General features: G+C 47.2%; 1 protein-coding gene across 2 annotated transcripts in view; it reads left to right on the plus strand.

Moving 5' to 3' along the window:
- The window catches only part of FDFT1 (farnesyl-diphosphate farnesyltransferase 1), a 28,408-nt gene that overhangs the window by 1,618 nt on the left and 14,121 nt on the right, over positions 1–12,669 (plus strand). The window contains exons 1-2 of one of the 2 annotated variants that reach the window (XM_078866389.1): positions 3,314–3,937; positions 5,143–5,636. The exons of the other annotated variant lie outside the window; for it this stretch is intronic. Of the exons in view, the coding sequence (XP_078722515.1) occupies positions 5,208–5,636 (429 nt within the window). The 5' untranslated portion in view covers positions 3,314–3,937; positions 5,143–5,207. Of the gene's footprint in view, positions 1–3,313; positions 3,938–5,142; positions 5,637–12,669 lie in introns of those variants that run through there. 2 annotated transcript variants of the gene reach the window in all.

The raw sequence follows: 12,669 nt of genomic DNA on the forward strand, positions 1-12,669 counted from the left end.
GGGCGATTGTGTGAAATGATCGATGTGGCAATCGATAATTGGTTAGGGCGGATTGTGTGACGTGCTTTAGTCAATACTTTACCGGATGAACGCCCCCCCCCCCCCCACCATATGGATAATGTGACCATACTTCACCACAGTAGACAGTCCGGGTCGTTAAAGAAGGAGGTCTGACGCATTGCAGGTGATTTTATGGTCATGGGCTGGAATTGGGTAAAGCTGCAGCCCTGCAATGTCTGGCTCAAGTCGCTGCTGGTGGAAGGGCCTCCCACTCAAGGGAGCTCTGCGGAGAGCCACTCTCGACTCGAGAGACGATATTGGCCTACTCTTCCACGCAGGCCAGACGTCTTGGGGGAGGGATCGAACCAAAAATGTTAAACAATTTAGTAGGATTTCGAATTTGCTTGAATTATATTCTCGAAAAAAATTAATCCGATCGCGTGTTTAAACGGTTGTATCCGAGTGGTGTTTGTTCATGAGACTTGTGTTGCCCAACTAGTGGCCGATACATTCAGTATTACCGTGAAATAACAAGATAATTGAATATTGAGCCCCGATTCGCTGGAACTGCGTAGGTATGTATGGTGCCGTAGTGGTTTTTGCAATCATTTATTTATTGTTGCAGAACGAGAGCTGAATGTGTCGAGGAATTACCATACAGAACCCCCCGTAGTATATACTGTATATGGAGTGTTCTTGGCAACAACAAAGCTGATAGGCTGAAAGGACTATAAACCATTTTTATATTATAATGTGCAGAAATAGTGGATGTCTGCTTATACCGTGATGTTTGTCAGCTCCTTATCAGTACCTACCTTATCACAGACCAATTCAGACATTATTGGTCACCCCGTGCCCTTATAAATCTCAACATTTATCCTACAAATTCCCATCACGAGGAAGAAACACAAACAAATAGACAAACAAAAATGTTTGTGCCCGTATTGAAACGGCTGTACGTCGTATGGACCTGAAAACTCTATTTCCCTGTATAAGAGTACGGGATAAACATGATGGGTTGACAGGTATGTTTACTGTACCCGAGTAGTTTACGAATTAATTATATACAGTACTCTGTGTACAGCATGTGACCACGATGGATTTGTAGACGTGAGGGTGGATATGCGACCCTGTACCGTACATGTGCTTTATTTTAACCAAGAAGATTGGGGGAATGTGGGGGAAACGCGTATCGTGCTGGGTCGCCATGAGTCTTTGATATCACGTATGATTAAATATTGTGTTTTTTTTGTCTACTGTTGCTGGCTTGACCAACAACGATGTGGCCCCTTGTGGGGTTTAAACTATCTACAAGGAGCTGTATGGGGCTGAGCTCAGGAAACTATGTACCCGGAGTCCAGAGGGCTTCATATTGTGTGGGTTGGTGAGAAGGGTGACAGAAAATACTCCATGAGAAATGAATACCTTCTCTACCCCAATACAGTTCAGAGATGCGAAATTGCACGACAGTAATGAGTTTATTGTCAACCCCTTATAAGTGCCCCTACCTTATTACAAACCAATTCAGACAGTATTGGTCACCCCGTGCCCATATAAATCTCCACGTGCATCCTACAAAGCCCCATCACAAGGGAGAAAATGTCCCCGTACAAGAATACGGGTAAATGGTATAGTTTGACAGGGATGTTTTTTCCACTGCTGGGCACGTAGTCACTTGGGAACGCTTCGACAAAGTGTGACCCTTGTGTGCGTGATCACGACAGCGTGCCGATGATGATAATAAAGGCAGCAAATTGGTGTGTCGACTCAAAGGATAAACTATAATCATATTTCAAACATTTGAAGCACCTGCAATTGCAAAGGGCTCGCCAGCTATCGCTGTACACTAGTCTAGATTGCTCTTTGATGATTGAAAGTTGAAATGCAACTTAATTGCCCATGAGCCAAGGGGCGTTGAATCAGTATCACCGGTGGTAAAACACAGCTCAGCGTTCATACCATCTGTTTTATATACAGTGCTGTACCTGTACACACTTGCTATTACTTTTCATATTTCCAAGATGTTTCATATCACGTGATGGTATTTTTATTGCGAAATATTCCCCATTAATTCGCCACGGAACCCTTCTGTAATGACATTTCCGCCCAATAAATAGCTACCAGAGTGACCATGCTTTTCATGGAAATTTGTGGCCCATAAAATAAAATGCCCTAATCTCCATGACTCCCATCCCTATGCAATTAGCACACAATCGTGTTGGGACACGTGTCGGGTATAGCCTCATAGGGGTAAAACGATTAATCTCACCCTTTTTCTTTGCCCCAAGCGAATCCGTGAGAGCAGATTCGAGCGAAGAATGTATAACTTTTAACGTTTTAACTCAACGACACTACCTTAAAAAAAGGAAAAATAGTATAATAGGCGACGGTTCTGATAATGGACCTTTTGCACGGTGTTATTGACGGATGTGGTGAGTTTGTTTGTTGGTTTGTTATTTGTGCTTGTGCACCAATGCCAACACGACATCACAATACGATATATATATTTAAAAAAACACGTTTTATTTTAACATTGCGGTGAATGGTAGCGCCCCTAGTGGCTATCGGGGCAATGCGAATCGGGGATCGGTACGAATCCAGTCCTCTTCGGTTCTTTCGGTAAAGTCACGAAAGCTTCAAATCAAGACTAATCCAGTAATTAATGCGTCATCGTTTCTGGCAAACCTGTTCGGACACACCTGCAACACACGTGCACAACTACAGGTGCGTGTCTCAATAACGCAATTGTAACACATTCCTCCTGCGGAGGGAGCTGGTAGGAACGTTGGGTTGCTCGGTCAATGGCCAGGGTCAACGGCGGCGTGGTGTATTCCGCAAATATGCCCGACTGTGAGGGCGGGCACAAGCCGGCGTGAGTAGGTTAAACGTTGAGTTTTATAAGGGCACCACGGGGTGACCAGCCCCTCCCCACCCAGCCCCACCCAGCCTCACCCTCCCCACCCAGCCCCTCCCCACCCTCCCCACCCTCCCCACCCAGCCCCTCCCCACCCTCCCGTCCCCACCCAGCCCCACCCTCCCCACCCAATTAATTGTGGGAGGGGGGGGGGTCACAAGACATCTGGACCATCCTATAGCCTGCATTGGGGCAGCAGATTGCTGGCGTGTGGATGATGGTGGAGATGCAATGGGAGGAGGCGGGACGTACCATGTTATGCAACCCTCCCCCTCCACACACACGTCTCACCAATTGCATCCCCTCCGACTGTGATGCCGAGTGGTAGAGTCCTGCTGTTTATTTTTCACTTTGTTTACTGGCCGGGGAGAGGTGGGAGGGGCCTGGCTCTGCCACTCCAGTGGTAGTGGTGGTGGTGTCTGCGTGTGAGGTCTCCCCTCCACGTGGTTACGCACTCTGCTTGGCTTTCTTCCTTTGCCAGTTCGACATAACCCGCAGCGAGTCCTTACCGCCATTGCAAGTCGTCCTTTTTTTTTACCCACCCAGCTGCTATAGAAATGACAGGTTGAACGAGAAATGTCTCTCGGCTGTTGTAGTTTTATATAAAACATTTTTTTTTACACAAACTCCTTGCGCCACGTGTGTAGGGGAGTAGGATGAATAGGCAAAGGGGCGCACAGGGAATTGCATTATCGGGTTCGTAGCAGTTACGAGAACATCCAACGCTAAGTTCACTTTGGCTTCTAAGACCAGCCTACGCAGCAACAATCGATTAGCATTAATAATAAATATATTATTTTAAAGGGCGTCGCTACTCCGCCGTTGTCTCGTATCGTCGTACGCAGTCTCTGTGTGTGTGTGCCCTCCTTTGCTTTGCTGGGCCTTACGCATTTTTTTTTATGCGCCGCGGATTCGCCCCGATGGTAATTCTCGCTGCACGAGACACCACGGCGGCGAGCTGGCTGGCGCCGTGGTGGTTTACCCCGTAAAGAAAGAAAGGGGCCTCTGGGTGCTGTCGTGGAGGTGAGTTAGTGAGTTGGTGAGCGGTGGTGGTGGTGGTGGCGAGCAAAGTTTGGTTGGCGGTGGTTGCGTGTTGGTGGTCGCGTTTTGGTGGTCGAGTGTCTGGGTGTTGTCGTAGAGGTTAGCGGTGGTCGTGGTTAATTGTGGAGGTGAGTGGGATAGTTGAGCAGAGGTCTGCGGTGAGGTTTAGGTGCGGTGGTTGTGGGTGGGTGGGTGGTGGGGGAGTTGGTGGATGCGGTTATGCGTTAGTTGTTGGTCGAAGGTTTAGAGAGCTGCGGTTGCGAACGCGAGTTTGGTTGTCGGTGCAATGTGTGGTTGTGTTGGCTAGAAAGTGGTCGGTGCAATGTGTGGTTGTGGTGTCTAGAAAGTGGTTGTCGGTGGTGTTGGTTAAAGGGTGGGTGGTGGTTGTGAATGCTAATTCGGTTTCAGTGTGTGTGTGTGAGCGACGTCGGTTGAAGGTTAAACGCTGATGAATGTAAGTTGATGCTTTGGCTTTTCAGTGCAACCCATGGTTGTGTTGGAAGTTGCAATGGGGTGGTGGTGGTGGTGTCCATTTGAGGTTGCACGCTCAGTGGTTATAATGCGGGAAGGTGTTTGTTGATTTTGTTGATGGTGGGTTTAGTTGTGTTGGGTTGAATGGTGGTTGTCACTGCGTATTTTGTCTCGTGTGTGTGTGTGTGCAATATTTGGTTGTGGGTGCAATTGGTGATGTGTTGAGTCGTGGACTGGAATATGTTGTGAGGCCAAGTTACTGATTCTGGGTCCGGATGGTGGTGGTGAGGTGAAGCGAGACCCTTCGACACTTGACGTGGCCTCAAAGTGCACCTGGCCTGGCACAGGCGCCTTGGTGACGTCACCGTCACTAGTGGCGAATGGCACGAGTATTGGTGAGTGGAGGGTTAAGTGGTGGTTGCACTCTCTGTCGTGGGTTTTGAGCGTCAGTTGTTGTGCGTGTAAGAATCGAATCGTTCAGGAGTGGAAAGTGATCGTGAATGTGTAAGATGTGGGGTTGCGAGTCTTGGTTGTGGTTGGTGGTGCTAGTTGCATGGCGACCGTGAATTCATGTTTGTGATTTTTTTTCTTAGAAGAGCAAGTTATGTTTGGGTTCAGGTGGTGGGGGGTGAAATGAAGATTTGCATGGTGGTTGTGAATACCTGCGCTGTAGTTGGTTGTGAGTGCAAGTTGCAGCTCGTGGGTTGTGGTTGCAGGGTGTGGATGGTGGTTGCGGGTGGAGGTGGTGGTGGTAGGAGGCGCGGTGTGGATCGATCTGGACATGCGACGGGAAGATATGGCCCATCTATACCGCGCACGGGGCCTCATGGCCGGCTTCTGCTGCTGTTGGGCCGGCGCATGTGTTCGCCGAGCTCGGCACCACCACCACAACAACCACCACCTCCACCAACAGCAGCAGCAGCACCACCAGCATCACCACCAGCAGCACCGGCAGCGTAGGACCTCCCCAACGTGCATGGCTTGCACGCCCAGAACTCTTTCCACAAACGTGCCACCAACACAGCAGCCTCCGTCGTCGTCGTCATCTTCATCTTCTTCAACATCGTCAGCCCTGGCTTCTGTGGCGGTGGTCGCGTTGTCTCCGCTGGCGATGTCGGTGATGGCGGATGGAGAGCTGGGATGCTACAGGCCCCAGGCAGGGCACAACGAGAACATCCAGGACTCTGGCCTGTCTAACGATGGCTTTCCGGTACGGGCCCCGTGGCGCTGAACTTGTGGCCGAGTTTGCTTTTTGTGGAGTAACCAAGAATTGTGTGGCATTGTTCACATGTTTCAACAACACCGTTGATGCCTACTGTGGAAGTGCCCTGAAAGCTTATGCCCGATCCCCTTTTGGTTTTGGAAGCAAAGCAGAGTTGAGTCTGGTTCCTAACTTGGGAGGCAGCTTTGGAATGGCAAGTGTGGGGCAGGGACGTGACCAGTATAGAGCAGTACAGCAATGGACTGTTGCATCTGTACGTACGCAGAGCTTTTGGTGTATTTCCTCCTATGCATGGGGGGGGGGGGTTTCGCAAGATGTTATTCCCTTCTACCTACGCATGAATGGGTGGGTTTTTAAAGGGATGTTATTCCCTCATAAGCATGGATGGGTTGGTTTTCTCTGGGTCTTATTCAATCATATGCGTGGGTGGGTTTTTACTAGGTGTTATTCCTGTCTACCTATGCATGGGTGGGTTTTCTTCAGTAACTCATGGTTTTCTTTTCTACCTTGCATTAATTAAATTAGACCTCAATGAAAAACCTTTCTGAAAAACTCTTCAAGTTAGATTTTTTTTTCAAAATGGGTACAATACTGTTTAACAGCTGTTATCATTCCATGTTAAACAAACTTTATTGAGCCATTTGTTTTGCAACAGTTTTACATCATTGCACCATTAAAACTAATATTGGCCTGTGTCAAATATATGACTGTTGATCCTCGGACTCACTCAATCTAAACAGAGGCCTTCTTTGAAACAGACTTATTCCAAGTCGGTTTTCCCTTCTCATAAATGCCATGTATCTGCTTAAAATTAGGTTCCGTGTTTTAGATGTATGAACACAGTACAGCAATTCTAGTACTGGAATCTCCAAAGCCTTAAGGCCTAATACTATGTCAGACCTATCATTCTGAATGCAGATAATCATTAACTTTAAAAGTTTGATAACTTCGTTTTCGTAGGCTCCCAACTTTTTTGTCGACCTTAATTGCTGATGGAATTGTTTATCCTTTCCCACAGTTGCCTGCTGGAATTGGAACGGCCCTGCCTAGATTATAAAAGTCTGTGACCCCCGAGGACCCGGGCGATGGGGCAAACCGAGCGACAAATCATAATTGGACACCCATGCCAGTTGTTAATGGCATTTTGATTGGTGGGTGAGGGTGAGCGGGAGAGCGAGAGAGAGAGATATGGTAGCTGGTTTAGGGGATAGGGTTGCGATCTATCCAGTTTTAGAAAAAAGGATTCTGCGTTTAGGACCAGCTGTACGTTCAAAATTTGCAATGCTCGTCTGCTACTGGATAGCGATATGACTCGGCATGTTTATCATAAAATCATCATCATTGGTAGAATGTCATGAATTTGTTGTCAGCTTTTGGAATATCTGCGGGGTGTGTGTGTGGTGTACTGTGTGGGGAGCGGTGGTGTCGCGGTTAGCGCGCTGTGCTTACGAAACTGGCGACCCCGGGTTCAATTCCTGCTCACGGCAAACACCAGTGACAATTATGTGAGCTGGTCCTGGGTATCCCCTAGGTCGACTCGGCCTCAAATGAGTACCTGGTGCGATGTGTAAATATCGCCACTGGGGAGACAAAGGTGGCCGGGCGTGGTGCTGGCTTCCCACGCCATCGTGTGCTGTTACGGCCTTCATAGGTGCTTGCTAACAGCACTTGCCCCAACAGGATCTTTGTCTTGTTTTGTTTGGGCTGTGTGCAGGCCTGCCTTGCACAGAGTGGTTCAGATCGGCATTGCAGTCGTGGTAGAGGGAGTGTGGTTGTTGTGTTCTGGAGAGAGCTGCCATGAACTTGACCTATATTCCCTTATGCTGGTGACTGCACAGTGCACAGCCGCACCAATATTGGGAAGCTTGGTTTATGTTTCCATTGGCCGAAGTGAACATTTACACACAATGTATAGACACTCCGTTACTTGAAAACATCTTAATATGTAAGGGAATGGTTCCGTATACTAGGAAGCATTATTCATCATCAGCCTTGACGTGCTGGCCACAAACAAGCCCTCGTGCGCTCTCCGGCCACAAGAGGTGCTCGCCAATCAGCAACTTTCCCACCGGACAGTCTGTGTACCGGGGAATCCTTGCGTACAGAAACCACTTTTTGACTTGCAAGAAATGACTTTGAAATACAATCTCATCGCTCTCTGGTGCTGTAGAATAGTAAAAGGGATGTGACATTGATGGGAAGGGAGGATGTACAGTATAACAATGGAGAGTACACGTTACATTAGTTCTAACTCGCCGCTGCATATTGCAAGAGCGTTGGTGCGCGCCAGAATTATTCTTGGCTTGTGACCAGATCACCTTGAATGCACCAAGAGCTTGTCGGACTGCAGAATGTCAGCAGGCTGGAGCCTGGAATGGGTCTTGGATGGGAGAGGCTGCCTGGGAATACTCCGATGTTGTCGACTTGTGTTGCAAGGTGGCCAGCAGACGACTATACAGTAATGGGTTTCCTGAATCAATCTGCATGTCTTTTTTTTTAAATAGTCTTTAAGACGTGGATGCGGAGATGGAGCTGCCCTTGACAATTTTAAACACTGGAAGTAACCTCGGGACTGTTGAGATGCCGTTTGCACGTCAACATAACCGAAGAGAGCTCAAAGCTATTGGCAGGAAAAAACAAACCAAGTTAACATAAAAATATCGATCAGGTAGCGGAGCAGGTGCTATAGTTGTATTACATCGCAGGATCGCAATAGAGGGTGGCAGCTTGGGGGTGGGAGGTGGTGGCCTTCATCCAGCAGTGGATTAACCATGACTGATGATTTGAACGTACCTTTTTTTAAATGTTATTTACTGCCTTTTAGGTACGTAATGTGGGTTTTCTCAACTGATGTGGTGTGCTCCCACATACCAAACAACTCGTGAATGGTATTTGCTCAGCATTCCAATGCAGCACCATCATGGGAAAATAAAGTCTTTGGACTCTGGTGCAGATTTCATTGGCAAGTAAGTAAAGAGGGCTTTTTGTAATTATTATAAAAAAGGACAGAGGCAGAAACCAAAATGCAATGACAATAGCGGTGCGTACCTGCTGAATTCAGCGCTTTGGAGGCCAAGGGTTGGCGGAACACGCAGTCAATTCGTGAAGCTTGCCAACTAACACAGTGACAAGTTCAGAAAGTAGGTGAGTTAATCTGTGTGTGCAGATCTGTTGAGTGTTCTCCCCTCGTAACGCTGGCTCATGGCCTTGGTACTAAGGGTTTTATTTGTTTGTTCGCATAATCAGAAACACGTATTACAAAGTAATTGGCCAAACATTCCAATGCAGGATTAAGTTGAAAAGTTTTGGCTCGGTGAGGCTTTGTGAAGCTTTCTTGGATGGATTAATACCGTGATAGTTTCTGATTAGAGGCAGTTAGAAACGTGAATCCTCCGTGGTAAAAGCCTGAATTTGTTTTGCACAATTCAACCCTTCATGTATTATAAACACATGTTTCGGTGGAGTGCTCAGTCCCAATAACAACATTGGCAGCATTTTGTACGGCAAGTCTGCTTGTGTTGGACACCCATGTGTTACCTGCTCAAACACATCCTGCTGCTTAACACGGGTCTGCAAGGACCAAGCTGGTGGGCTAAACTATTATGTGAAGCTAAAGTTCAAGAGATTTTGTACGCCGCGTTTTTGTGGTAGTGTCTGTATGCAATGATCGTTTGTGGTAATCTGTTTAATTTTTCCATATGTTGTATGTATTGGGTTCACGATTTTTCTCACCGCCACCCTCCGATAGCCACTGAAAAGGCACCGTGATACAAAAATGTTATCCTGACCCTGAATCGGGTGGATTTTTATTTAATCGTGATGGGTAGTGACTTGTTCCAAGCCGAGTAATCAGTCAGCTGAGTTTGATCCCATCCCATGAACATTATTGGCATATTCGTATCGTAGCCTGCCAAGAGCGTGACTTCTAGGTCCGCTTGGTCCGACATGAATACCTGGTTTGTGAGCGTGTTAAGAGCCATACTTGGGAGCGGGACAGCAGGATGTGGTGCTCGCACACGTCACTCCTTGGTTCTTGTGCCGGCCTTAATAGGTCCTGACTAATTGGACCTGCTCTATCACCGTTTAAGACCATATCGGGACAGAAAGGCCCTTTGTGCTTTTTATTATTAACATACATGCATATATTCATAATAGAGTTTTTTTGGGGTTTGATCGCGTAAATATATAAATGTGTCGTGAAAACCCGCCACCACCCAACACAGCCAGCTAGTAAGGGTTGTCATGTGTTGGGTGGTGGCGGGTTTTAACGATACATTTATATATTTACGTGCTCCAACCCAAAAAAAAACTCTATACATGCAAAAAATTCCACAGTGGAGGTAATCGGGATGGCTCTGGCTTCAGAGCTGATGAGCCAGCACCGATGAGTACCTGGGTTCGAATCCAGCGTCGAGCCACCCGAGATTGTGAACCAGTTTCTCGAATGTAGTGCCGTCGACCATATCGACTCTGTCTACAAAATGACGACAAAAACTAAAACGTCGTTTCTCGCCTTTGTTTAACCTTTCCAAATTCCAGGATAACAAAAATACTTTGAAAGGTGTGGCGAACATTTCTTTGTCGCAGGGCCTGGGGGAAAATTGAATGTCTGTAGTACGTACTAAAGGATCCACAAGGGGATGTCAGAAGTGTACGTCTATGATACCTCAAGCGTAGCAAGTGGATGGTCCCAACTTGGCCACCCAATGACCGCCCGAAAGAAACTACCTTGAGAATGAAAATATATCCGTTTTGACTGTCATGCGGTGAGAATTTCTCTGTAGCAAGGTGTGGGGGTTATTTGCGTATACATTTGTCGTGTGAGAACGTATAATAAATCGTTTTGGGATATCCCCTCCCGCACGACTTGCTCTGCGTTCCGAATGGGTGTTTCGTCTCGGGACAAGACAGCGATAGTACGCTTAGGTTAAATATTTGAAAAACAAGCCCAAAATGTATTCTATCCATATAGTGTAAACCTATGACCAAATCGCCTTTGAAGGTGCCTGATCTTGGAAACTAAACGGGTTTTGAGCTTGGATGGTGCTTGGATGGGTGACTGCCATGCATAGCATGTGTTACAGGGTTGTGCGCATGTGGGCAGCGGATGGCAGTGCATTATTTGTACTTGGCTTATTTGCTCCCTGCTTTCCCTAACCCACGCGGACCAAGGTGCTGAAGTATGGTCAATTAACCCTAAAAATCTACATGGTAAGTGGAGGCCTTAATCCAGCAGTGCATTGACAAAGGGCCGTTGGTTTTACAGTGTAAACGGTGGCTCCTGATAGGGTGATAGGTGGCGAGTGGTAGTGCCGCACTTTTAACCAGGGGTGACCCTCGTTCGAATCCCGCACACGGCTAACATCGGTGGTCGAGTGATCTCTGAATCTTTTCTCAGGACGCCCCCCCCCCCCCTTTACCAACCCGCGCTGACTAGCACGGTGAAGAATGGTCAGACAACCCATACTTGATTGACCAATGGATGGCTTTCAACCATGCCAGGGGGTGGGGGGGGGGCTCTCAAGCGCTTCCTCTATTGAAGGCCCTTCCAGCAGGAGTGGCGTGGCCAAAACTAATTTCAGGGCTGCGCATTTTTACCTTTATAGCAGTGGAGGTACAACCCCAGATGGAACCCATCCATATTATGGTCCAACTGGCTTCATAACTTTTTGACCATGCTCTCCTTCCCGTGAAGGTTCTCCTAAATCCGGCAAAATGTTGGGTTTGTGGCCTGTTGTTCGGAGACCGAACGGATTCATTAATTTAAATGTATTTGTGATCATTTTCTTGTTATGTGCATTTTTTCTTGTTTTTTATATATATACATCTTCTTGATGTGCCAAGTAGTGCGTTTTGTTTTTGCATCATCTGTGTCAGAGACTGGCTAATAGATGTTGCAGCTTTGTGGGATGCAAATGCACAACTGACGCGATTTTTATAAAAATGAAATTATTATTAAAACGAATCCGCTGTGCTCTCCTGCCGCCGTGGCCGTTGGTGGGTCAATTGTAATTCTGCAACGGCGTTCACCGTGGCGCTTGCCAGGTTTTGTTCTGCATCCGTCCATGAGTGTCTATTTGTGGAAACAACCTTGGCTGTCGGGTCATTTGTGCTGAGCGCTGAGAAGCGGGCAAGCGGCGTCCAGGCCTCGACTGCCGCTGCTGCTACCGGACGTGCGCTGTCCTTAATCCGAGGTCTGCACCTGATTCGAGCAGTTGGGCAACTCTGGTTGGGTGCAACTTAAATCGCTTTCAGTGGACGTCTCTGCGATCATTTGCGCAACTTGGTTGTGTGCAGCTAATTCGCTTTTATGTAGTTGTGTCTCTGCAAGCACAGCCTCTCAGAAGCATTGATCTGTTTGGATATTTGTAGGGATGTTTATTTTTCGATTTAAAGCTTTCGTGACTGCAGGGATTCATCTTCTTGGTTATTTCGGTAAAGTGACTTTACCGAAAGAACCAAGAAGGGGGGATCTTTATTATCACGTGACACACATAACAAAATATGATTGGTTGTTACAATTCTGAACGTGCCGTTTATTTTACCTCTTTACACAACTACTCGCTCAGCACGTGGACAAAGCAACTGTAGGTGATTTTTTTTTTAAGTTGCGAGAGCGAATTGCTTGCGCAACAGTTCCATTGGGCGTTGAGGCGACGTTTGCGTTTGGACGCCGCTCTGAGTGGAATGGTTCAAATGTCTGTCCACCCCCCCCCTCAAATATATGTTCTAGAAGAATGGGTTGACTGTCTAGCAATGTGAAGACCTTGAGCCAGATGGGAGTGGTGACACTAAGGCTGTAAGCCATACGGAGGGATTCTGTAAGAGCAGACTTTGAAGGTCAGATGTCATTTTTGCAACAGCTGCAGGATCCTATAGGGGGTGATGAGGTCTGTGGTGAGGTGTAGTTGCATCACCCCCTTTGGCCCTGATGACCCCCTGACCTTGAAATAGCCTTAAGACTAAATTTTGATAAATAAATGAAACTCCACTTTTTTCAAATGTTCTTGCTGTGGATTTC

The sequence above is a fragment of the Lampetra fluviatilis genome, chromosome 22, assembly GCF_964198595.1.
Source record: "Lampetra fluviatilis chromosome 22, kcLamFluv1.1, whole genome shotgun sequence".
Classification (NCBI taxonomy): domain Eukaryota; kingdom Metazoa; phylum Chordata; class Hyperoartia; order Petromyzontiformes; family Petromyzontidae; genus Lampetra; species Lampetra fluviatilis.